General features: G+C 35.1%; 4 protein-coding genes and 3 non-coding genes across 8 annotated transcripts; 3 read left to right on the top strand and 4 right to left on the bottom strand.

Annotated features, from left to right (window-relative positions):
- The first annotated feature begins 5,858 nt into the window (after positions 1-5,858).
- On the top strand, positions 5,859-6,737 carry LOC116007625 (ethylene-responsive transcription factor ERN1-like). Its single transcript, XM_031248346.1, has one exon. The coding sequence runs from the start codon at positions 5,884-5,886 to the stop codon at positions 6,703-6,705; it is 822 nt and encodes a 273-aa protein (XP_031104206.1). The 5' UTR covers positions 5,859-5,883; the 3' UTR covers positions 6,706-6,737.
- A 4,384-nt stretch (positions 6,738-11,121) lies between these two features.
- On the top strand, positions 11,122-12,293 carry LOC116006607. Its single transcript, XM_031247047.1, has 2 exons — positions 11,122-11,888; positions 11,985-12,293. The coding sequence occupies exons 1-2, from the start codon at positions 11,280-11,282 to the stop codon at positions 12,090-12,092; spliced, it is 717 nt and encodes a 238-aa protein (XP_031102907.1). The 5' UTR covers positions 11,122-11,279; the 3' UTR covers positions 12,093-12,293.
- A 1,090-nt stretch (positions 12,294-13,383) lies between these two features.
- On the bottom strand, positions 13,384-13,464 carry LOC116007713. The gene has a single exon (XR_004095318.1). It is a non-coding gene; the product is annotated as a small nucleolar RNA SNORD36 (small nucleolar RNA).
- A 153-nt stretch (positions 13,465-13,617) lies between these two features.
- Positions 13,618-13,716, bottom strand: LOC116007735. The gene has a single exon (XR_004095338.1). It is a non-coding gene; the product is annotated as a small nucleolar RNA snoR138 (small nucleolar RNA).
- Positions 13,717-14,049: 333 nt separating this feature from the next.
- LOC116007729 lies at positions 14,050-14,183 on the bottom strand. Its single transcript, XR_004095332.1, has one exon. It is a non-coding gene; the product is annotated as a small nucleolar RNA U19 (small nucleolar RNA).
- Positions 14,184-18,476: 4,293 nt separating this feature from the next.
- LOC116007032 lies at positions 18,477-20,766 on the top strand. Of its 2 annotated transcripts, XM_031247599.1 has the most exons (6): positions 18,477-18,601; positions 18,705-18,720; positions 18,979-19,183; positions 19,282-19,588; positions 19,745-19,822; positions 20,441-20,766. In XM_031247599.1, the coding sequence occupies exons 3-6, from the start codon at positions 18,981-18,983 to the stop codon at positions 20,489-20,491; spliced, it is 639 nt and encodes a 212-aa protein (XP_031103459.1). In that variant the 5' UTR covers positions 18,477-18,601; positions 18,705-18,720; positions 18,979-18,980; the 3' UTR covers positions 20,492-20,766. The 2 variants fall into 2 exon arrangements, with proteins under 2 accessions (XP_031103459.1, XP_031103458.1); XM_031247598.1 differs by having other exon boundaries at positions 18,509-18,720.
- Positions 20,767-21,227: 461 nt separating this feature from the next.
- Positions 21,228-25,545, bottom strand: LOC116007031 (glutamyl-tRNA reductase-binding protein, chloroplastic-like). The gene is made up of 13 exons (XM_031247597.1): positions 25,261-25,545; positions 25,106-25,153; positions 24,917-25,003; positions 23,707-23,805; positions 23,369-23,464; positions 23,180-23,245; positions 22,992-23,079; positions 22,832-22,899; positions 22,690-22,755; positions 22,438-22,488; positions 22,149-22,213; positions 21,721-21,790; positions 21,228-21,550 (listed from the first exon to the last, which is right to left on the bottom strand). Exons 1-12 carry the CDS (start codon positions 25,288-25,290, stop codon positions 21,736-21,738), a joined length of 819 nt encoding a protein of 272 aa, XP_031103457.1. The 5' UTR covers positions 25,291-25,545; the 3' UTR covers positions 21,228-21,550; positions 21,721-21,735.
- Between the last annotated feature and the right edge of the window lie 1,517 nt (positions 25,546-27,062).

The raw sequence follows: 27,062 nt of genomic DNA, 5'->3' as shown, positions 1-27,062 counted from the left end.
ATATATATATATATATATATATATATATATATATATATATATATATATATATATATATATTCAAACACATATCAGTTGAGCTCGTCACACATAATTTACCTCTCCTATTATTTTAGGGCTAGTGAAGTTTACCCGTGAACATTTTGGAGTAGTGATAGCGTGGATTTCCTTATGATCCAATATAAAATAAAATAAAATATATTTTGGGGCATTTAATTTAGCATGGCATCTGACCATCTTCAGCAGCAGTTTTGAATCTTAAACTTGGAATAATTCCCCCTTGTCTAATAGATAATGTCCAGCATAATATATTATGTAGTTATGACATAATTAATTTAGGATATTGGATTAATAGTATTATAATTATAGAAAATTTTAAGGAACCAATCGATACTAATTGTACCTCGTATCATAATGTATAGATATGATAGTATCTGTAAGCAGAAAGTGTTAGTATCACCTCTACCGAGGCTCAATCTCGTGACCTCCTGTATGGGAGAGCCACTACATGCCATTTGAGCACAAAGCTAATGGTACTATTACACATACTTAGTATAATTATGTTATCATATACTATTGGCATCGGCGCCGATTGGTATGTATTCTAAATTTTTCAAATAATTATAATTTTCTTATTATTTTAATGTTATAAAACTATTTTAATTATAATAATTTTAATAATTTTAATGGCATATACTATTTTAATTATAATAATTTTTCAAATAATTAATTATAATTTTCAAATTTACAATAATATAAGAATGGATTAAAACTTTTAGTATAATTTTTTTTTGGTAAATTAAAACTTTTAGTATAATAGTGAACCTAGTTCGTGCTTTGAGAGTCCTATCAAGTTTTGTACTCTTTTATAATCCTATCCTACCTAGTTTACCTAGTTTAATTTTTCTTACATTATTTACACTAATACCAAACAGACATCTGATCTTCTCCTGAGAAGTCAGTAAGACTAGCTTGGCAATGCTTTTTGTAACATATTTGACTATTTGTAGAGTCCTTCTAATTGTTCTTTCGTTGTATTTATAAATAAATAAATAAAAATTAAACTCCTAACTGCTGATCAGCCCTATAAATTAGGCAAAATGGAACCTTTCAACAATCACCATTGTACTAACAATCAAGTAAAAATTATATATGATGACTACAACCATTGTATTGCTATGTAGGTAATTTCGCCATTGTTCACTAAGCGGGTTAAGTAGCTTAGGGTGATTATGCCTACTAAACTAAATTCATTATGTTTATGTTAAAGATTAAAAAAAAACAAACAAACAAACAAACAAAACAAAACAAACAAACCAAAACAAAAAGTTACTTAGATGTAAAAAATTTAAATCTTAGTTAAATTAAACAATAATAAAACAACATACTCACCCTGCGATAACGTTTGTTGAGAATTATGATCTACAGAAACCACAGCTCCCGACAACAGTATTGGCCACAATCCGTGAACACTAAAGTGTTCAATAACTTGGCCTACTATACAATTAGGCCCCATGCAAAGTCCAGGGGCCCAATAAATGGAGAGGATGAATGCGTCCTTGTGCATAAACCAATGAAAGGCACAACAGGCAAATCAACCGAATCATTATTGTCTTCATGGTTAAGTTTTACTTGATTGTTAATAGTTGAAAGGTTTGATATTTATAGGTTGATTTGGGGGTTCGCATGAAACCTTCATGGGAACCCCCAAATCAACCTATAAATATCAAACCTTTCAACCATTAACAGTCAAGTAAAACTCAAGTATGAAGACAACAATGATTCTGTTGATTTGTCTGTCGTGTCTTTCACTGGGTTATGCATAACCACACTTGTGGGAGGCTTTTGTCCTATCCATTTATTGGTCCCTGGTCTGTGCATGGCTGAGGGGCCTAATTGTACCTTCATGCGAACCCCCAAATCAACCTATAAATATCAAACCTTTCAACTATTAACAGTCAAGTAAAACTCAAGTATGAAGACAACAATGATTCTGTTGATTTGTCTGTCGTGTCTTTCACTGGGTTATGCATAACAACACTTGTGGGAGGCTTTTGTCCTATCCATTTATTGGTCCCTGGTCTGTGCATGGCTGAGGGGCCTAATTGTATAGTAGGCCGAGTCGTAGAACATTTTAGTGTTCATGGCTTATGGTCAATACTGTTATCGGGAGCTTTGTTTCCCGTAGATCATAATTCTCAACCTTATCGTAGGGTGAGTATGTTGTTTTATTATTGTTTAATTTAACTAAGATTTAAATTTTTTACATCTAAGTAACTTTTTGTTTTTGTTTGTTTGTTTTGTTTTAATTTGTTTGTTTTTTTTTTTTTGTTCTTTAACATAAACATAATGAATTTAGTTTAGTAGGCATAATCACCCTAAGCTACTTAACCCGCTTAGGGCACAGTGGCGAAATTACCTACATAGCGCGCAATACAAATAAAAGATTTTGGAGGCTTGATTGATCATGCTTTTTGTAATCGATTTGATGGTTTCTATCTAGAACATTTTAGTTGTTTTTTATGTTTTGTACTTCATTATCATTCCTACATACACTCCATATTTTATATTTTTGATTAAAAGTGCAGACTTGGCATTTTTGTATCTTACCAAAATAGATGGAATCTTTGAATAAAAATAATGGCACTTGAAAAGGCCATAATTCATTGTGTATTATTGGTATCACATAAAATATTGTATTCAAAAAAAAATTGTTTATAACACAACAAATATTGTGTATTTGACCAATATACTGAATTAGAGGATAATTACAACAAATAATTTTTTTAAATGTTTTTTTTTTCTAAAAATTATAAAAACATACACATGACCTACTCTTTATATCAAGGTACGGGCATATACTATTCTATGGTTAAAAAATTTAAAAATAAAAATAACATATGGGCATAGAATTCAGCATGGCATCTGAGTCTTGAACTAGGAATAATTCTCCCTTGTCTGCTTTTATCTTCATTCTTGTAATCATTATATTGTATTTCTACGAAAAGTTCATTTTTGTTTGTTTCCAAAACTAGATGGAATCTTCTAATAAATAATACCAACATCCTTTAAAAAACATTTTAAACTAAAAGAAAAACATAAATCCCTAACATATGTAACTAATTTAGGCTAAGGGGTTAATTGATCAAGTTAATATGGACAGTTCATACGGATTATAAAGAATTAAATTTGATTTTTATAATTATAATTGAGTGTGCAGCAGTAAGCAAAAATCTAGCCTCCGTGTTCAGCTGAGTTATCATGGTTTATACTCCCCAGATGCTCTATTGGACCGGGACGTGAGAGTCCTTGAAGCTAAAGATTCAACCTTTTGGAAACAATGATATACTATTTTTGAATTGAAATTATACATTCTTGTCTAAGTTTTAATATACCCAAATAAAAATAAAAATAAAGCAACAAATTAATTTAGAAAAGAGCCTACCTAATATATGCTCTTCTAGGCTCACCATTGGTTTGTAAAGTCAACTTGTTTGGCATGTATTTATGCTAATGATGCGACTGGTAAATATGTCACCCTTTTTTTTATTCATTAATTACTAACAAATTAATGGATGACAACCTAAGTTAAGTGGGCTCTCTTTGTGGGGAAGAATTTCAAGTGAATCTTAGTTTGATTTTCACAAGTGACGATTTTTCCTAGGTAAGCTTCTCTGCCTTTTGGAGCGAGCGGAAATTAATTGCCGGTTGGACCCGGATCGTTAAACGGACAAAGAAAAATCCTAAACACCTCGTGGATTCCCAAAAAATAAAAAATAAAAATATATCAAATTGTCTAAAAAATGATAGTCGAGTGTGTGAAACATAATTCATGCATCAGAATGTCATGAGTTTAATTGTTGCCAACACTTTCTCGGTCGAGTCAGTCTCATAATTGATGAGTTCTTCTTAGTGTATACTTTCGGAGTTTCGGTAATGATATGGTTGAACATGCCAAATTATACAATATTTAATGCAATTTTATTTTTGGAAGTCAATGGTACAGTATAAACCAGAAAAAATACAAAACAAAGCTATCGATGCCAATAAACAATCCTTCATGGCAAAAAAACACTTGGTTTATTCTCGAATAAAACTCTCCCAATTTCAAGACCAGCAAAGACTTAATCCAACACGCAAACCCCAATCATGCTCCAAGGACATTCTAGCAAGGAAGTCACTAGCCATGTTTTACTCATAATAGGCACGCTTAAGTTTAAACATTGTCCTAATTAGTTTCTATGTCTTCTAACCATTAAATTCAAATCTAAAACAAAAACAAGAGATTAATATATTGACACTTGCAATAATTGATATTAAAATAAACTAAAATTTTAATGAAAAATAGGCAAGTGGAGAAGGTAAATAGGACATCAATTTTGTTTTTTAAACTTTTAAATTTTTAGCTTTAAAAAAATGAAGATTTCGTAGACGACATAATAGAGTGGTTGAAGCTCTGAAAAGCAGTATTCTTTTTGGCTATGTCATTATCATTTATTTCATCTCTAATATTTTAATTATCTAATTTTTTAAACTCTAAAATTGTAATTTTAATTAATTAATTAATTTTTTTAACTCTTGCCAGTTGGATTATTAGAAGGTTTCTATATTGCTTCCACGTGGCATGTTTTTATTCCACTTTGACCAAATTGTGAAGATAAAGACATACATACCTAGTAAACTTACAACAATGTTACAACAAAAGAACCAATTCTACAACTTTTTGGGTTGTTTTCACAAAGTTTACCATATTACACAGTCAAATCTTTTCTTTTTCTTGTTACTATATTGTTTTAACTTATCGCAAAGAAACCTTCTTTATAACGGTATTAACGAAGCGTTAAGACAACAAAGAAGTTTGAAGTATACTAGGTTGATTTTGATGAAGTCAACAAGTTGCAGAAACAAGCAATTGAATGAAATGAAACTCTAGCTGACAGTTGATTTAAGCATCAGGTTTTAACTTTGAATCTTATAAGAGTTATACGTTGCTTTAATTTTTATGATTGGAGCTAGTTGGTTAGCTACGCGACATCTGGTACATGTACTTTAACTTTTTACTTCTCACTGATGTGACATACTATAATTGATTAAAAAAATATGTGAGCCACAATATTTAATTCTTTTTTTTTTTCTTCCAGTAATAAATCTTAGAAATATGGTGAAGAATCAACTCCTATAACACACTCATTATTATTTAACAAAAAAAAAAAAATTACACCTTAATATAATCATACCCCTACCTGTACCTCTAGAGCTTTTGATAGAAGAGCAAATTATAAAATGTGTCTCAACAAACTCAAATTCTCATGAGTTTAATACGTTAGTGTTAACAATATAATGAAACAAATGCATATTACTCCCATCAGTAAGATTCAAGCATGCGAATTATAATGCTACCCAGGTAAGACATTAACTTTAATTTGAATTGATTAACTAATTAACTGAATTATGACCTGAGACATGCTTAACATTTTTCTTTTAACACTAGGGAAACACTAAGCATATTGTGTAGCTAGAAAGAAAAGCAGGAAAAAATCTTTGGACTTTAGGACAATTTAGACAATATAGTCACACCAACCATGATTAAATTTTGATGGGGAATAGGTCATGCTCTAATAAGAATGTCCTTTTCAAGGTATAAAAAAAAAAAAAAAAGGTTTCCTCTAACACAAACAAACACCAGAAAACAACACAAAATTCAAAAGCAACAAAACTTTTGAGTCTTGAGAATTCAGACCTTCAAACATGTATGCATAGACTGATACCCACACACACACACACACATATATATATATATACATGGTGGGATAGCTGTCCACAACATCATAAACAAAGACTTATAGAGACAACCTCAAAACCACCCCATATTCCCTCCCAAAAATGGAAATCCATTTCCAGCAGAAACAAGTCATCCCTGTGAACAAACTGCCCAAATTCAAAGGCAGAACCCGAAACAACAACAACTCCAAGTTTGTTGGGGTGAGGCAAAGGCCCTCGGGGCGATGGGTAGCGGAGATCAAAGACACGACACAGAAGATACGGATGTGGCTCGGGACCTACGAGACTGCAGAGGAAGCCGCCTGTGCTTATGACCAGGCGGCCTGCCTTCTCCGAGGCTCAAACACTCGAACCAACTTCGTCACTTGCCTCCCACCCGACTCTGCCCTCGCCTCGCGCATCAGAAAAATATTCAACACCAAGAAGAATAATGCAAAGCGGGCTGATGATGTGGGATCGTATCACCCGAGCCCTCAACACAACAATTCATCATCTCCCTCTAATAGTACTACTAGTACTAGTGCCATTCCTAGTACCACTTTCAAGATTCCAAATTTTTCTGATCAGGAAATTCAAGAAAGTGGGAAATTGTTTGAGAATACTTATAAGCCTGATCTGAGCACCTGTTCTGAAGAACAGGAACTCAGATCTTCATCATCATCATCTTCTTCTTCATCTTCTCCAGAACCAAAGCCAATTGTGTCATGGAATTTCCAGCAAGGGCTTGAATTTGCACAAGAATTGGTGGATTTCAACAAGACAGCAGAAATGGGATTCTCAGAATTTGAGAGGATGAAAGTGGAAAGATCAATTTCTGCATCTTTGTATGCAGTTCATGGGGTGCAGGAATATATGCAAGCAGTCAATGATCCTGCACATGAAGCTCTCTGGGATCTTCCCCCTCTCTGTTCTTTGTTGTACTAAAGATTAAGGTTGTGAATTTTGTATTATTATTTCCTCCAACTATATATATATATATATGTTATCAAGATTCAAGATTTATAATTAACTCTTTTTTCTACACCACATTTCCACTTTGGGTTTCTTTGTTGCTTCAATTCAAACCCTAAGATTCATCATTGATTGCCTAAAAGGTTACAGTTAGAATTTTGTTCTGTGATGTGAGGAGCTACAGAGGAGAGCAGTAAGAGCACCAATATGACCAAAAATTTTGGGATTTTTGTGGGGTTTCCATAGCACAGTTGATGAAATCCACATCTGAATGATGTGACTTTGAACTTTTAAAGCCTATTTTAATTTTATTAAGTAGAGTATTATTAGGGATGGATGATAGCACCTACTAATAATGGTTTATCCAATGGTAGTTAGATGAATAGTGGAATACATTGCATAAATAATTCAAGCTTAAAATGGTAGGATCTCAATGCTAGACTTAGCCCAATCATCAATGTGTGGACCATACTAATCAAATAATGTACCTTCAATATAAAAATAATATACATTCAATATAAAAATAATGTACATTGTATTCAAGGAATATACATTATTTATGTACTGAATGTACATTATTTTTATAGTATAATGTACATTCAGTACAAAAATAATGTACACTTAGTATATTAAAAATGTACATTTTATTATGGTTCACACAGCTGTGTGGACCAATAGTTTGCCACATTGCCTTGCTATGAGGCAGGAATAGCGGCCCTCCCCACTTAGCCCACCTCTATATATATATATATATATATAATCAAAATTACCCCACTCATTTTAAGAATTTATAATATTTATAAAAATGATTCCGCTTATTTTTTATTTGATTTTCATTCATTAGATCTTGCATATTAGTGGTTTAGATTTGTCTAAGTTTTCACAGAAAGAGTGATTCTCATATGGATTATATTTATATAAGTCAAATATAAACTCCATACTCATTATTTATAATTTAAGAGTAAGTGATTATAGTGGAAAGACATCCGGTAGAAATAATTATTTTTCATCAAAATCTGAACTTATTTGAGATCATTATTTATTGTACATTCCTAAAAATTTATAAATTGTCCTTCATATTGGTTATCTTACACTGAAAAATGTTTTCAAGGAATGCACCGGAAGATATTCGCACGTCCTCCACGCATGTCTGCAAACATGCGTTATGGTGCATTCTTGTTGTAATTGCAGTGTATTCCTTTAGTAGTTAGCAAGTTCGAACGGGAAAAGCAGTTGGCATATGATCATGATTATATATATGTATATATATTATATATCTTTAGACTTTTTTGAAGCCTTAAGCGCGCCTTTATCCTTCGGTTGTTATACAGTGGGCCATGGTCTATAAAGCAATGTTGACTGCGATTGTCAAATGAAACTGTAGTAAAATTTAAATGAAACTAGTGTGTGTAAAAAATGAAAATGAGAAAATCGGAGAGCTCATTCAACAACGTATATTGTCAAATGAAACTATAGTATAATTAAAATGATATTAAGGGTTGACTTAACCTTTATTCATCCCTATGCACCATACAATTTGTTCTATATTTGTTATACACTTATTTGTTCTTTTTTTTCTTTTTCTTTTTTTTTTTTTAAATCTCACGTATTACTAACCATTTGAGGCATTTTTTTGGTGGCTCACGCGCCTCATGCCATCAACAAACCAGTCACACTCTTTCTGCCTTTAACCTAACGCTCAAATCAGCCCTATAAATATGGAACCTTTCCACCATTAACAATCATTCTGTTGATTTGTCTGTTAATCCTTTCAAAGGGTTGTGCACAACTATACTCGTGAGAACATTTCTATTTCTATTCATGGTTTATGGCCAATACTGTTGTCGGGAGCTGTGGTTCCTTAGAGCATAATTCTCAACCTTATCGCATGGTGAGTATATTATTTTATTATTATTTAATTTAACTAAATTTTTTACATCTTATAGAAGGATTATATTGTAAATACATGCAAATGATGACAATGTTATCTATATATAGATACCAAGTTATATATACTTGTAGAAAAGTCACTATTAGAAATTAATGCAAAACAGTCAAAGCTTACCATCAGTGATTAATGTTTGATAGTACACCTATGTCTATTGCTTAGCATTGATAAATTTGTGTAATTTGCCACTCCAATATGTAAGTTTGTGTAACTTGTTTGCCCCTGAAATAGTTGTTTGTGTGTTTGTATTTATATTTTTCCTATGATCAGATACTGATAATCAAAATTCAGACTATATTTATTGCTTTTAAATAGATGCTACATATTCTTAGCTGGTTGGTAATATTAGATAATTTGATTGCTTTTGGATATCACATTTGATTGCTTTTAGATAACATTTGAGTAAGTTTTTGGTTGCTCACACCATGGCACACTCTTCCTACTTTCATCCAAACTCTCCCAATCAACTTATAAATATGAAATTAAACCTTTCAACCATTAATTATAACAAGTAAAACTTTAACTATGAAGAGTATTATGTTGATTTCTCTGTGCCTCTTTTCACAGTGTTGTGCATATTCATGCACTTGTATTGTCTCTCTACTGGCCACCTGGTTTATGCCCGGTCCAAGGAGATAATTGTATAGAAGATCGAGTAGAATACATTTTCACAATTCATGGCCTTTGGCCAATTTTGCAATCCGGCGGTAAGGTTTAAAATTTTTACATCTAATTAGCTTCGAGCCGTCACAAAAGTTGACGTTGGACCATCTAATTAGCTTTTTGTTTTCTTTTTGCCCACTCTTCCTACTTTCATCCAAACTCTCCCAATCAACTTATAAATATGAAATTAAACCTTTCAACCATTAATTATAACAAGTAAAACTTTAACTATGAAGAGTATTATGTTGATTTCTCTGTGCCTCTTTTCACAGTGTTGTGCATATTCATGCACTTGTATTGTCTCTCTACTGGCCACCTGGTTTATGCCCCGTCCAAGGAGATAATTGTATAGAAGATCGAGTAGAATACATTTTCACAATTCATGGCCTTTGGCCAATTTTGCAATCCGGCGGTAAGGTTTAAAATTTTTACATCTAATTAGCTTCGAGCCGTCACAAAAGTTGACGTTGGACCATCTAATTAGCTTTTTGTTTTCTTTTTGCCCCAAAAAAATTTCAGATTTAAAATGCGATACGAGCCGTCACAAAAGTTGACGTTGGACTTCAGTGTGTACAAGTCGATGGTAATGAGATGCTCTCAGAAGTGTTCGTCATGTCCTGATGAGGACATTTTGTATTCCTAGTATTTTCCCCGTGCATCGCACAATGTTTTAAAAAACGATAAAATAAAACATTAATCATGAAAATTCATTTTGTAATGTATTTTTCTTTAGCAATACTAAATTGGTTGTTATATTGAACATCATAACATACTATTAGCATATATTATAAAGTATTGTGTTATTAAATATCGCATAAAATAGTTATGAACATATAGTACATGATAACATAGTCGGTAATACTAAAATAAAAAAATATCACATGAGATCTCGGTAATATAAAAAGAAAAGATATCACATGAGATTTGAAAATTTTTCATTTAAATAATTCAAACTATATATATATATTATAGTATTTGTTCTCATGCGATGCAAGGACATTAATATTCACAACGTAATATTACACTATTATAATATAAGTCTAATTATAGAAGTATGAGTATACTAAGTAATAAAAACCCAAATTCAATGTTTGTTGCCATCATGATGATGTAGTTGGACAATAGGTATGTTGTTTTACACGTATTTTTTGTGAAATACCAAATTTTTGGTAAAAGTGTTGGGAGATGACAAAACTGCCACGATATAACACCTCCTCCAGTCCTCCTCCAAGTCCAATCACAACACCTAATCCTGGACTATTGTGCTATCTTCTTCCTTTTGCTTTTTTATACAAATAATAATCCCCTTTTATTAAAAGCAAATTCCCACAAGCAATCTAAACTCTCCTTTTTTGTTTTTTAATACCGTTTCAATATCTACAATTCATGAGATAAGATTATCAAACCTTTGATAAGATAAGATCATCTCAAAATTAATCCAAACCTCACTACATCTGGTAAACCGATGAATCTTTCAACTTCATGTTTAAACGACTCAAATTTTATTTGCACTCACCAAAAAATACTCACTTGAAAGCAAAATTTATAGTGTAGAAGCTTATAGGAGAAAGATCATAGAATCCAATTCTTTACTACAACAGACTTGTTACATACTCAAAATGTACCAAAAGTAATATTTTTATATAAATTTAATGAAGAATAAAGAAACTTCTGGTACCCCAATCAGAGGGGGATTTAATGACTTTCTCTACTGTGGGGGCCACTTAGGACCACCCCCCACTTGTCATCTTTCTGAAGGATAACCTCTCAACTCAGCTACGTGTCAAACTACTCCAAACAAGTCTCACTCCCCCAAGTTCCAAAACCATGGAGGCACAGTGAAAACTGAAAAGCCTCCGTTTTTGGATACAATAATTCAAGAAAACCCTACATTCACACACCCAAATCTTCAATTCCATCAAAACTTGATGAAAAAATGGATCTTGATGAGTGGGAAGTGCTGCCGGAGGATGGGTTTCTGCAAATCCACGATGACGGTGCCGGGAAGAAGATATTTTCCAGGAAATACGGCGCCGCTCCGACCAGTCATGTCTTCAAGATGAACTACTTCGTCTGCCCCCCGCCGGTAAATCCGGCCAATCAATTCGTCGAAACTACAACCCAATTGCTCCCCCTCCCTCTCCCGTCAGTTCAGTTCATCGGTGATCATCATCAGATGGATATAGCGGCGACGGAGGCTGAGCCGGATCGGGTGTCGCAAGTTTTCTTCAAGAAAATTAAGGAAACTGATTTCCCTTCCGACATGAAACTGGACTCCCCCAAGTCCAACAACAGCGCCGTCATGCCTCAGGTCGATGCCGGAGAAGTGTACAAAGCTGACCAGGCGGTTGAAGATGATGGGGACAGTAGTGATCATGAAAATGGTGGTCCGAATCTATTGAACTGGAGCATGACCGGAGTTGGAGCTATTCTTTCTTTTGGAGTGGCCGCCGTTGTCTCTACAGTATGCATCCTCATCGCCGGAAACCGGCAGAAGCACCGGAAAAATCACAAACTCCGGTTTCAAATCTACACTGATGAGAAGGTCAGCAATTCTGCAAAATTCACCCTTTCATATAAACAAAATCATTGGTTCAATTGATCTAACACCCTAAATTTATAAATTTCCATGTTATGTCAGAGGATCAAGCAAATGGTGCACCATGCAACAAGGTTGAATCAAGCAATTTCAGGGGTTCCCATCACCAGAGCTCACATCACAATTGGAAGTTATTATGATGCACTTTAAAATCAAATTGCATCTCCAGTATTTTTAAACCTAAGTAAATAAATTCTAGAATTTCCATATCTTACCAGGAGAAAACAAAAATGATTATGTATTTCTACAATGCTCCTTCTGTATTGCTACCAATATATTTATGCTTGATGATGTTGTGTTTGTGTACTTAATGGAATATGATATTCATAGATACTTTCCTTCATACACCAGTATACTACAAAGTGCAAACAAGTGTTACATTTTAATACATTGTCTGTGTACCCTTTACATGAGGGATCTCTTGAAACACTTTTTTACACTACAAACAAGAGCTACATTAACACATTGTCTGTGTATCCTGTCTATGAGAATCTCCAAGATTCTAGCATCTAATTGAGGAATCCATAAAACTGATAAAACCATTTACATCAGCAGACCAGACAGATTCTGGCAACTTGTTTAACATATATGAACATTAACAAAAAAAGAACTAGACAATCTATGAGGAATCTCTTGAGACACTTGTATGCTCCTCTTCAAACACATTAACCAGACACTTGTATACATTTAGCCATTTCTTTATAATTCTGCACCATCAAGTTTTACAGTTGTCTTCAAGTACACTAACCAGTTCATAAACTATTAGTAATTAACAATGGGTTTTAACAGTTTTTAATATTGCAGTAAAGGGTAGGCTGTTAAGGAGGTCCTGTCATGTTGCCCAAAACAATATATTTTAAACAAGTCAGTTGGACAATAATCCTGTTCTTATTACAATTAGATTGAGTAAATGACAGCAACTAATGCAAACCTAATGACATACAAACCAGATATTTTATTAGAGTTGATACTTGATAGGGACAGAGAGGCTGGCAAAACAACACAGCACCCACCATTAATGATATTTTATTCCATTATAAAATCCGTGACCCACCAGAACAATGATAGATTGATTTAGACAACTTTATACATACAGCAAAATCACATTCTGGGCCAATGTATTTTTATAGACTGGGCAATAAAGGACATAAAATTTCATCACAAACAAGAAAGTCCAATGCAATAGAAATCACAAAATGAGAAAGACCAATGGGCTGTAAAAAATATAATAGCAACACTGTTCAATAAACTAAAACATATTCAAATTCATATATGTATCAGATATTGACAAAAGCAAGGCCGATGGCAATATGAGCCCGCTTGGTCAGACAATCGAGTTTGATGTCGCTGGTCTCAGGAAGTATCTTCTCATCGCTGTAAATCTCGAGACACCGCTAGTCCAGCATTCACAGAATCAAAAATAATGGAAAGTTGCTGTTGGAAGGCATCAGTTTTAAAAAGCTCGGATTTTGAAGCCTCATCTATAGATCAGCTCAAATAATGTACAAATCATCATCTGCCTTCCAAACACAACTATATAATCTCGAGTATCAGATTTCAGATTTTTTTGATTATGCATTTAACTAAAAACTGTTCGAAGTTAACTGTAAGCGAAGAACGCAATAGAAATGCAAGAGTTCTCCACCTCGTTATAATTCACGAAACTGAGTCGAACATAAGTTAGAACTCAGTTTCTCTACTTGCTATATGCCCCTGTCTGGACCCAACGGCGATGAGCTTTATCAGCTTCCCGGTTAGGTTATTCGAGGGCAAATATAAATCTAACACTCCCAGAGCCATAACACAACAATTTGAACACGAAACTACACAAACAAAAATAGAAACCTAACCAAAATCGAAGCATTTTCAACAATGTTCGAACCTAACTAGGAAAGGAAAGGAAATGAATCGTTCCTCATCCTCAAACCGATTCGACAGAGCTTTGAACAAAAGCTCACTCGATCAAAGCCTCGGCGAGGACCGAATCGGCGTTTGCGAGTAGCTTCTCCCTCCGGTTCGATCACAACAGAGGCAAAACTGTTGAGCTATGAACAATCAAGAGAATATCGATACAAACCAAACACAACAAATGTATAAGAGACAGAAAGGATATCCAAGGCTGCTTGGAGGACAATTGACGGCGAAGAACAAAGGTCCACTCAAAATGCCTCGATCTCAAGACCCGAATAGTTAAATTCGGGTCCTAAGGGTTTCGCTATATGCCTCCTAACTAAGCCAAATATGAAACATCGAGAATAAATTCATCCATACGGCTACTCAAAGAGGCAAAAAATTGAACTTTGACAGAGAATGATACAAAGTGGATTTGCTACTGCTACCGGTAATGGAAGAAGCTAGGGTTTTGAGGATGATGATGGAGATGGGTGGCTCTTCGCCAAGGATTTATGGTTGATTCTACTAAGCGTGTAATTACTGAAATGCCACCGAAGAAACCCTTCTTGCAAATGATGGCGTATTGGGCCATTGGGCCGGTCTGCACTCTGATTGATCTCACTGCCTCACTGGGCCCATTAGTCATGGTTTAAGTCCGAGTTATCCTTCTACTACAAATTCATTTGATACTATACATATCTATAGCTATCGGCTATCTACAAATTCATTAGTCATGGTTTAAGTTTTGATTAGTCTTCTGGCTATCGACTGGAGGGGTACCTTTGGGCAACCAAAAAAATATATATATACATATCGATGAGTTATACTATTCAATTTCATTTTATACATATACTAGATTCATTATAACAACACTAAAATATAATTTTATTATTACATTATAAGTTTATTGGACAATATACATATCTGTAACATGATATGTCATAGACTCACGATAACAACAATCGTTTCTTTTAATAAAAAGAAATAATGATGTATTGGAATATGGTTCACACTGTTATTCAGATCATCGTCCCCCATGTCATGATTGTAGATTTGTGGGTTATCTTCATGGCTTGAACATTTAAAAGAAATGTGAGTACAACCTCATGATTTAGTTTTTTCATCCTGTGTAGCAAAACATCCCGTAGAAAGCTAAATTTTAGTTTTTTCATCCTGTGTAGCAAAACATCCCGTAGAAAGCTAAATTTACAAAAACATCCAGTAAAACGGTAAATCAACCTATGTAAGGTGAATAGATTGCTCGAGTTGAAAGTTAAACTACTGTCAAAGCGTTTCAATTGTGTTTTTTAGTTGTTGTACTTGAATTCAAAAATACATATATATATCCAATTGTGTTTTTTAGTTGTTGTACTTGAATTCAAAAATACATATATATATTAAATTATGTACGTTACATTGTGTGCAATAAGGTGAATAGATCACTCGAGTTGGAAGTTAAACTATTGTTAAAGCGTTTCAATTGTATTTTTTAGTTGTTGTACTTGAATTCAAAAACATATATATTAAATTATGTACGTTACATTGTGTGCAATAATGTAACGCATTTGTATTGGGAATGTCAATTCGTATGAGGCGCCCACACGAAAAAAAAAATGCACTGTTCAGAAGGACAACCACATGTTGCGGCGTGGGACGTATTTGTCACGATTTGGTCAAGTTAACTTCAATTCTGATCTTGACAAAAAGCAAACGACAATACACAATAAACTCCATAGATATTTCAAACTTTTTTTTTTAAAGCTACACAATTGACCATGAAGATATGGCCAATTACCCAATCAAAATTAATTAAATTGTTAATATTATTTAATAACTAAATGATCTTAATTTTTTTTTTTTGACAACAAACGATCTTAATTTAAGCCAATCAATTATAATCGTTCTTAATTTAAATTGAGACAGTACACATTCAAACACTAACTGCAGTTTTCATGTCACTCCAAAGGAAGGTATGGCCAATTGGAGAGCATTAGAAGGTGCGATGTAACACAGAAATGACAGAATAATTGAAGGATCTTAAATGTTTATGGTGTTTCGAGCAATTTGGATGGAAATTGCAAGCAGAGAACGAAATTACCACAAGAATAACGGATTACATACATATCACAAAAATTTGAGTATCACCAACATGAATATGTTCAAACGTACAATCATAATAATATCAAAGAATTAAAACAGGAAGAAGAAGAAGAAGAAAAAACAAAAAACAAAAAACAAAAAAAAGGAGAAAATACAGAATCAGAAATGAATCGAATCTCATCTCCTTTCTAAATAAAAGCAAATGAAATTGACCTAAACATGATGCACGAGTCATGACGCACCACAGGCTAGTCAGATTGGGAACTAGAATCCAGTAGAAGAGGCTCGGAGGCCACGTCTCCCATCTCGCAAAGTTTAGAAGAGAAATCCGAATGCGAGAGCGGCGAAGGAGGCAACGGCGGCGGGGACGAAGGCGGCGGCGTCGGAGGCCGGGCCGGGAGCGGGTGCAGGGGAATCGGCGGCCGAGGCGGTTTGGACGGCGGAGAGCGCCACCAGAGCCACCAGGAGAGCGGCGAAGAGGACGACGTTCATCTTCCTTGCCTCCATTTCTGAATCGCGAGCGAAATGCGGAATTCTGAGAGGGATTTCTCGGAGGCTTAGAAGAGAGAGAAAGGGAAGCAAATTGAAAATGGTGGTGCCGGAGGAGCGGTGCGTTTGGTTATATATCAAAAAATGGGCTGAGGAGAAGAAACGCAGAGCTGCCCGAAGTGACCGTTACGCCAGCCACGTGCACGCTTTTGCTTTACCGTTAGTTTCGGCTTGCCTGCCCGGACTGCCCGCCTTTTGACAGGCTGTAGGGTTTTTTGCCTTTGTGTTGTGGGTATGTCATCCAGCTGTTGCCAACGGTTGTGTGTTTCTGTTGCGGGCTCCACTCCAATTTATTTATTTATTTTCAAAAACTTTTTATCACAAAATAAAAAATTCTCTCGTCCGATGATTAAATCTCAATAACTCAGTGGTCTATTATATAGAACAACTAGTGTCTGGTGCCCACCATATTAGTGCAACTCTTACACTATGATCGCTAAAATTCAATTATATATTTTTGTGACTTTATCTATAATCTATCACTCAATAACCAACTATCTATGGCTTTTTTTTTTTTTTAATGTTTTCTTCTCCAACAATTGCTTAGTGAGTGGGGGACCTGAAGAAAACAAAATGATTATACGAATTGTGGTGCTTTATTTTTTCTTTTGCTTGTGGGACAATCATGCCCCTCCATTCAAGCATGTTCTGAGGACTTTGTTGCTTCAAATTTGATTATGGGAGGGTGAAATTGACTTTTCAGGAATAGACTGGACTAAGATATTTTAGTTGGCAATTTTTTTTATTTCCCTTTTCCAAAATGAATTTGATTTAGTGTTCATTTCGTAAAATTACAATTGTTATTATTATTGTTTTTTTATAATTAAGGAAAACCTCGAGCAGGACCGATTAATTATGAAAGTTAGGCACACACCTAAGCCATTTCATGCCTAAACAATTTGCAAAGAGATGACACCTAAGCCATTTCATGCCTAAACAATTTGCAAAGAGATGGGTGGTCCATTGCACATTTCTTATATTATTTGCAAAGAGATGGGTGGTCCATTGCACATTTCTTATATTATTTTATAATTAAGGAAAACCTCGAGCAGGACCGATTAATTATGAAAGTTAGGCACACACCTAAGCCATTTCATGCCTAAACAATTTGCAAAGAGATGGGTGGTCCATTGCACATTTCTTATATTATTTTATAATTAAGGAAAACCTCGAGCAGGACCGATTAATTATGAAAGTTAGGCACACACCTAAGCCATTTCATGCCTAAACAATTTGCAAAGAGATGGGTGGTCCATTGCACATTTCTTATATTATTTTATAATTAAGGAAAACCTCGAGCAGGACCGATTAATTATGAAAGTTAGGCACACACCTAAGCCATTTCATGCCTAAACAATTTGCAAAGAGATGGGTGGTCCATTGCACATTTCTTATATTATTATAGAAAAATGATTACTGTTGCAAAAATCTCGTCTAGGCATCGGTCGGCCGCCTAACGTATTATCTTAATTGGTGTTCTAGGTGACTGATTAGACTGTCTAAGCGCCACTTAGGAGTTGACCGCCTAGACCTTCTAGACATCGACTAGACCATTTACTCGGCTTCCTTAGCATCGACTAGACGTCTAATATGTATAGAAAAGCTCATCAACCAATTTTCTATTCCTCTATTTTTTAAATTTAAAAATACATTTATTAATACTTATTTTCTCCAAGGCTTTTTTATCTGCAATTCTAGACTAAAACACCACTTGGAAGTTGGATCTCGACTTAGAAGGTTTCAAATCAGCCTATAAAATTTGGGGCCATCATCAATGGGCAATGGCAATGGGCTTATAGTTTAAATGGACTGGGCCATAAAGTTTGGATTTGAATGGGCTAAATCCGATCCCACCCACCCCATTTAAATGTCCCAACTGTATCAGATGGGCCGGGTTCGGGCAATGTCCTTTGTTATACGCAAGGGGGCATCAGCAAACCGATCAAAAGCAATCCGACGGCTGCGATGTATCCTCCTGGGAGAACGTGAAAATACAGATATATAACTGCAGATAGCAAAGAGATGAGATGAAAAGAGCAAACAAGGCAGAGAAGAAGCAGAGAAACAGAACACACACACCCCACCTTCAAAATCTTCAATTTCATAGATAATCGGAGGTTTCCTTCATAATCCAGAATCTGGGTTTCCTGTCATTTGAGGATAATTTCATCATTTCTGGGAAAAAATCCGTATTTTTTAATTTGTTTTTTTTGGTTTCAGGATTATATGAATTGAGGTATACTTCTTCTTCAATCTTCACCTTTCTTTTTGTGTTTTGGATTTTGGGTTTTGGGGATTACTCTGTTTCCGATGCGTATCATATCACCCAAAGATGGAGTCTTTTGGGAGTTTTGGCCTCTGATTTTACTTGAATTGTGTTCTGTAAAGTTACCCGGAGCTGAAATCTATGTGGGAATCATGGGTTCTTGTTTGTTTGATGGATTTTGCTGAGTTTCGCGAGAAATGTTGTTAAAAATTGGATCTTTTTGAGCAGGGATGGAGAAGGAAGGCAAGAACCAGAGAGCGTCGGAAACGGAGTTTTTCTTACAGTGGGGGAGCAGAAAGAGGCTCCGATGTGTAAGAGTTAGAGGCCCTGACCCTTCTTCTTCAGACGCCACTAGGCTTCGCCGGAAAATCTCGTCTCGCTTCCTCACCGTCTCCGCCAAAGACGCCGCTTTTCTCCCTCCACGCCACACCAGGTTCGTAGAATTTCCTTTTGTTGGGAAAAATCTGAACTGAAAAGGGATTTTAATTTTGGGATTTTGGTAAAATTTTGGGTTTGATTGGTTGGGGATAGGAATTCTGAGACGGCGGCGTTGAGATCGGAGAACCGGAGGAGTGCGTCGAGGTCGCCGGAGAAGGAGGAGCGGTGTTACCCGACGAGAGGGTCGGCGGAGGAAAATGGGAAAGTTGCGGTGGACGGCGGTGGGGGAAATCTAGCCGGAAATCACGCCGGAGACGAAAGCAATAGAGGGGTGGTTTGGCCGAAGCTGTATATAACTTTGTCAAGCAAGGAAAAGGAAGAGGATTTCATGGCTATGAAAGGGTGTAAGCTTCCTCAAAGACCTAAGAAGAGGGCTAAAATCATCCAAAGAACTTTGCTTGTAAGCATCTTTTCTTCTTCTTCTTATTTCCCTTTTGTTTTTTTTTTTCCTGATCAATTTTGTTAAGATCTGTGATGGGGTTGGTGGATGTTTGACTGACTATTTTTTTTTCTTTTTTTTTTTTTGTATTTATTGCCGGCGCCGGTGACGGAGCAGTTGGTGAGTCCGGGAGCATGGTTAACGGACATGTCTTTAGAGAGGTATGAAGTCAGAGAGAAGAAGAGTACTAAGAAGGTATGTCCAATTCCCAATTTCAACTCTTCACTCTCTCAATGCCTTTCTCTCTCCTACATCTTTACTTTCTCCGATCATAGGGCCGGCCGGCCGACTTAGTTTTTCGCCGGCGTAAAATACCCCTAAACTCTTTCACACTTTGGAGGGAAGACATCAAGAAAAAGGGTATCCTTTTCATTGTCTGCCAAAAGATATGTGTTTGGTTGGGTCATTTTTTAAAATTATTTTTTCACTTCTAAATTTTCCACCTTCCCTTTGTTTTTTGTTTTAAATTTTAATTATGAAAAATTGTATTTTTATCTTAGAGATCATTTTTAACTCATAAATTATGAGATCATTTTTAACTCTTAAATTATTTATAAATTGATAATTTTAGTTCTTTAAAGACTATTTCTGTCACGTGGCGGATTTGATCCGCCCATAACTTAATATTAGAAATAGTCATATATATATATATAACTTAAAAATTATTAAGTGTGCACTACACTACTACATTTATAATTGGAGTACAGAATTGTAATTTTTCTCTTAATTAAAATTATTTATTTATTTGGAATCTATTTTGATCTGGGTTGTGTGTCAGTGCTGAATTTATTGGGGGGTGTTTGAATGGTGCAGAGAGCCAGAGGATTAAAGGCAATGGGCAGCGTGGAAAGTGATTCAGAATGAAAGGACTAACGGCGTCAGGATTTTCCCCCAACTTTGTCTGTTATATTTTTTTTTTTCCGTTACGGAAATGATTGAATTAAGGGGTAGTTAAAGGGGTGGTAGCAGAATTGGTTCACTTGTAAATTTGTTCCGATTATGTCCGTCAGTCAAACCCAAAAACTGTAATTTCATTTTGTATTGCGCAGCAAATTCATATTAATTTCGTGCAATTTTTCTTCTGTTTGGTGTTCCAATGGGGCCAATAAGAGACCATAGATTGATGGTGGCTTTACTAGTAGCATCGGCATGGAGTGCAATATTAATGGCATGATTTTTTTTTGGGGTTACTTATGGATTAGTGAGCATTGGGTAATACACAAATCTTGATTGGAATCCATCTTATCCACTTGCTGTCTGAGATCATGAGATGTAGAGAAAAGATAAATGCAAATCTTGATTGGTCTAGGATCAACTTGCTAGGATATTACCCAGTCTTGTAATTCATAAAGAAACATTCACTATCGACACTATGTCAATTTGCATCAAGTGTCATCTAAAATGTTTAATATTTAGTTAATTTGCATCAAGTACCACCTAAAAAGTTTCATATTTAGCTATACTAAATACTGTAAAGACAGCCAACACAATCAATGATCTTGTGGTCTAGTGGTATGAAGGTGACTCTCAAATAGAATGTCATGAGTTTGAGCTCTCGTGAGGACAGTATTGACTCTTTATGCTTTAGTCATCCGAGAAATCACACGACAAGTAATTATACTACATACTGTAAAGACACTTAACACGAGGGTAGTCAATACAGTTCAAAAAGGTTTTTTGTTTGTACATGATCAAATTGGCTGTAATCATCATAAACAAGGAAAGAAGTTGTTATATTGTCACCATAACCTAAAATAGAAACCTCACGCCTAAACCCTTTGCGCAGGCTGGGCTGCAAGTGCATGACCGTCACCTGGCTACCATTCAACCAAGTGTATATTTTCGGCTCTAAAGCCCACTAGGCAGAGTAATACAACACGCAACAACTTGGAGAAGCAACAATGGGAACCCAATAGTTCAAACCTGCGCCCACCAAACAAGAATAAAGTAGGAGAAATAGTCTACTACCTCGCGAACAGTGTCAACAAGTTGCTTAGCTGTACGTACTGCTGTCTATGGAGGCTAAATATATAGCATCTTTTTCATGTGTAAAATCTTGAGAGTGCACAGTACTTTCAGTGAGAAAAGTGTACCTAATTGATGATAAATCAGTTATGTGTCTTCGCAGCCTGAAGCATTTGAATTATGAGCGTCTTTACATCCCTGCAAAGATTTATTAATGGAAAGTTGATTAGTGTAACAAGAAGTAAGTGGCCAAGAGATGAACAAGCAATTTTGATGCGTCCCAATCTGGATTTAATATATAAGGTTTGGGTCAAACTTACACTCATGCTAGCTTTTGTGGTGTAGTTAAGGTTTAGGTTCATACCAACTTTTCAATGTTTTAAGAATGCCTAATGTGAACAGAAATTTATCTGCTTTAACGAGAGAATTCATCAACTATCTCACAAGTTTCAAGCATTTTGTAACTAAGAAGACAAAAGTAAACAATTACAAAAGGGAGAACCACTGTGAAGATCATATTTTATGATGAATGAATGGAATAAAAGTTTTATCTTACTTTCTTTCTACAGCCCGTCTAGGAAAAGGGACTCGGAGCTTGAAAGTGCTTCCTTGGTACCCAGCCTGAAGAAAAGGAAATGGTCAAAATCAATAAATATAAGTTTGAGGGGAAGGAAAAGAAAAAGGATTGTGAAGCTTAGTATGGTTTCTAAAAATTGGAGAAGCCTCCCAAGTCCCAACTCAAAATTATAAATACTGACAGCTCAAAGGTTCATGAGGTACATATAACACAAATAAGACAAAACATGGATATATAGATAGACAGGCAGATGGATTAACAGCATCACCTTAACATTGAAACCAAGACTGTCAACATCCAGCATCTCTGCAAACTCAACCTGACCAATAGAGTGGATTCAGTTCTAAACTTTAATGTATTAAAAAAACAAAACAAAACTTGTGCGATATAGCTTAAACATAATCTAGTAGTTTTAGGAAGTGTGTCTAAGTTTCAACCATAAAGGGATTTGTTATAGATGAAATGCTGAAGGGAATTCATAGTGCCAACAATCAGCACGTAGTCTATCCAAGGTACTTACTGTGACAGAAGTTGAGTGCTGTACAATTAGCTTTGTGTCTTCTGCATGATCTTTATTCATGTGGGACTGATAGGTGAAAGAATGGAATTAGATAGAACATAAATTTAGATTTACAATAAATATCATGATTAAGATGTAATACCGAAATTGGCTTAGAAAACTGGTATATTGGATCTATTTTCGCTGATCTAAAATCCTCCTCGCTGAACTCTAAAAGTAACCAAAGAAAGGAAATTTAGTAGCAAAAGATAGAGACATTAAAAATCAACTCATTATGTAGAAGACGAAGAAGGAGGCACCACCTGATACCAATAAACCTGTCGCAACACCTGGTAGATATTTTATAACCTTGGGTTCAATGCGCAGGAACTGGAAATCTTCAAAGTCAACCTTCACAAAATGAATACATATAAATAGATAATATGTATTATTGGTTATTACACCATGAACCTTCATAGAATCAGATTAGGGATAAACAACTACAAGTTACCCAAAATGCATCAGGATGCCTTGCCAAGTATGCTGCATGAACTGCATCTTTATCTGTTTCAGCAACCTACATTATAGACCATCATAGTTAATACACAGTTTTTCTTAAAATGGTGGCATGATACATAAAGTGAAACTCACAGAAATGGGGAAAAGTAAAAGACAAATCCATCAGAAAGTGACAACTTACAGGAACTGCATCACCATACACAATTATGACTAAGTCAGTCCTATCCTCAGGATCTTTTGCAACAAGTAGTGAGCATTTGGGATTAGCTAAGAGGTCCTGCACATTAAAATCTCAAGAACATGAAAAAGAAAATAACCAGGCAAAGAAAATTAAAAGAATTCCGCAAAGACTCAAGATATTAGCTACAACTAGCCAGTGAATCAGCACATGTAAAGCAATATTGATCACAATCAACAGGCAACAGTTAAATGGGCAAACTGACAAAAAAAAAAGTATATAGGTTTCAGACATTACCATTAGCTTCCTACATTGAACTGAAGTATTGCAAATTCACAAACCTTTGTATGAACTGCCAAGTTGCTGATTGCTAATATAGGAGATCCATAGGCATCACAAGCAAAATCAACCATGGAACCTGATGGATAGCCTTCATGTTTCTGTGCATGATAAATGCATTACTGCAGTGAGCCAATATGGAGCCAAAATATGCACTCATGAAAACCATTACAAAACAACAGTCTCTGCGTATTATGCTCATATAAAGTCAAGTGCCATTATGATATTTTGTTCAACCATTATGCACAGTTTATCCGGAAGAGCAATTATACAATTTTTGAAACACAGATTATGTGTTATAAACAGCGATCAAGTGCATTAGAGTAGCAAGTCATGCGACTTATGTATCTAATCCAGTATTCATGGAACCACCATGTTTCTAGCCCATTGGTAGCTTCTCTTGTCTAACAAGTATTACATCCTTCTTCATTCATGTGAACAAAATGTATGTAAAATGGGAGAAAAAAAAAAAGGAATAAGGGTCAAATAGGCCACTGAACTACACACCAAAATGCAATTAGGCCATTGAACTCAAAAAAAATGCAATTGGGTCCCTGAACTACACAAATTCATGTAATTTGATCCAAAATGACTTGCTTTACCTGCTTTGTCGGTTACCAATTTTAAAATAATATTTTAAAATAATTTTAAATAAAATAATTAATTAAAATTAAAATTAAAATTTAAAAAAAAAAAAACAGTTTCGGCTGGAGACAATACAGCAGAAACTGTTTTTTTTTTAAATTTTAATTTTAATTAATTATTTTATTTAAAATTATTAATATTAATTTTAAAATTGGTAACCGGCCAAGCAGGTAAAACAAGTCATTTTGGACCAAATTGCATGATTTTGTGTAATTTAAGGACCTAATTGCATTATTTTTGAGTTCGATGGCCTAATTGCATTTTGGTGTGTAGTTCAGTGGCTTATTTGAACCTTATTCCCAAAAAAAAAAAAACAAAAAAGAGATTGGCCTATCTATTTTGAGTATTTTCTTCATTAACTGTACTACTTTGTCAGAATACCATTTGATCCATTCTTCCTCACTGAGATTGAGAAAATGTCAATAAACCACAAAGCACCTAGAAATCAACAACACAACTTCACAAAATTCTAAAGCCAGGCAAGCAAAATTGATAAGAGTACTTATCTACATTAACACAATCCAAGAGAAATAAATTTAAAAAAATAAAAATAAAAACTAGGATGACCTGAGAGAAAGTAGAGAGCATGCCGCGCAGGCTGTACTCGAGCACTGTCCTAACTTCCTCAATAGGAGGCAGCCTAGCAGCCTTTTCCTGCAACACCAAACCTAATTAATCGCACCGATCCTAACTCATACATGCATATTATAAAAATAAACTTAATAACCAGAAAATAAAGCATGATGAAATTCATACCTGATGAGCTTGAATCAACTGATAAAGGTTCGCTTTATCACCAGCATTCTAAAACAGAAAACAGAAATGGTACATAACTGTTAAATTGCTCACTCGTACCATATATATTAGCACAGATGAATCAGCCAATAATCTCGAAATCTACAGAGAGATACCTGAACATGTGTATCAGTAGACGAAGCCATGGCGAGGAGAGGTAGAAGACGAGAAGACGACCGCGGGAGACGGGCGAGAAGAATATTGTTTAGAAGACAAGGGTGGTTGAGTGGTGCATTTTCATAATTACGAAGATAATTATGGCTATTTCGTAATTTCTCGAAGTAGGTAGCAAAAGAAGCAGCCGAATCTTCAACTCTTCATCTTCCCTCCGGCGAGAAATCGCCGCACCCGATCACCGGTCACCGGTCACATCCCAAATCCCAAATTCAATTATTATCATTATTTTTATTTTTTCCATTTTTAACCATTTTTTGAATTATGTTGATTGTACATGGGCATCTAAGAAATTGTTGTCATAATTGAAGAAATCTACTTTCTGTGCAAATAATTTTCCTATTAGATTAAATATGAGATTTTACAAAGCTAAAATATTTGTTAAGGTCCTAAAGTAACAATTATATAGTGAATACATATTTCTCTCGTCATAGAAATAAAAAAAAAATTAAAATAAACAACTTAAATTTCTTTTGATTTATGGGAAAAACATGTATTCGCTATCCAAAAGTACGCTCTAAGTGAAATCCTACCTTGCGTTATGACCCTAGCTTGCACATAGCTAACTGATCCAAAACGAAAAAACTAATAAGTCACTCCCCATATGAGTCGAATTTGAAAGCTTGTGACTACCAAATCAACAACGCAACCAGCTCGACTTAAGTTTCCAAGTTTTACAAAGGTGGATATAATTACTCACATGGTTTAAAGCAAATTAGTATTCAAATGTACAAAAGCAGGCATTTTATCTAGCCAAGAGAGCATCCAGATTCACAGCAACTGTACAAGGGATCCATGTGAAGACCACAACACATAGAAACAGGAAAATAAAGCCATCATTTACAAGCACATACAATTCTAACAACAATGGGACCAGGCTGGTAATCTGAAATACTGAAACTCATTTTGCAGGCTTGAGTTCTGCAATACTATGAAAGCTGTAAGCACTCCACCCTGGATCACTGTTCTTCTATTGCCCCCTGATGAGATGAAATTTCCTCTCTGTTGATTCCTTCACAGTAAAGCATAACTTCACATCAGACAGGACATGTTTGATGTAATGTTGCAACCTTTTCAATCCAAGAACTTGAAGCCTAAAACTAACAAGTCAAAACACTTCCAGCATACTTGTCAAATCTGTACTGGCCTATCAGACAATAATGGTAAAAACTTCCAATGGAACAGACTGGAGAAGTGGAGTGGAAACACTCTTTTTATAGTTTTTTTTTATATACATTAGGTATCCTAGATTCGTTAGATTAATCTTATGCCCCCCCGAACCCAAATTCAAGAGCAGCTAGAGGAGGTATATCGTGAGTCATCCCGTCAATCCCCAGGTTCCTACCCCTGCATGTACACTCTGCACAAGGGTCTTCGTTGATTGGTCAAGGTCTCCCAATGATTCCCGGGTCTTCACTGCTGGTCAAGGTCTCCAGATGATCCCAGGTCTTGATCTCCTCTGTTTATAGTTCTTTAAACAAATTTCATCAAAAGCTAGGCATATGTTTCTTCTTAAACAATATGCACAAAGTTGAGATCAAGGAATTGTGATAAGAAAATCTTATGAAAATATGGCATAAAGCAAAGTTGTCTGCCAATAAACTATGAATAGATAGATGCCTTCCCTTGAACTCCTTGAAGCAAGGAATCACATCAGGCTAACAGTGTTCTTAACAAAAGACAAAATGTATGATTGACAAAAAACAGACAGAACCAATCACATCTGCAAACAAAAACAGTAACA

The sequence above is a fragment of the Ipomoea triloba genome, chromosome 15 (assembly GCF_003576645.1).
Source record: "Ipomoea triloba cultivar NCNSP0323 chromosome 15, ASM357664v1".
Classification (NCBI taxonomy): Eukaryota; Viridiplantae; Streptophyta; class Magnoliopsida; order Solanales; family Convolvulaceae; genus Ipomoea; species Ipomoea triloba.
The sequence above is the reverse complement of the archived record's forward strand: the minus strand, read 5'-3'. Positions and strand labels throughout refer to the sequence as shown.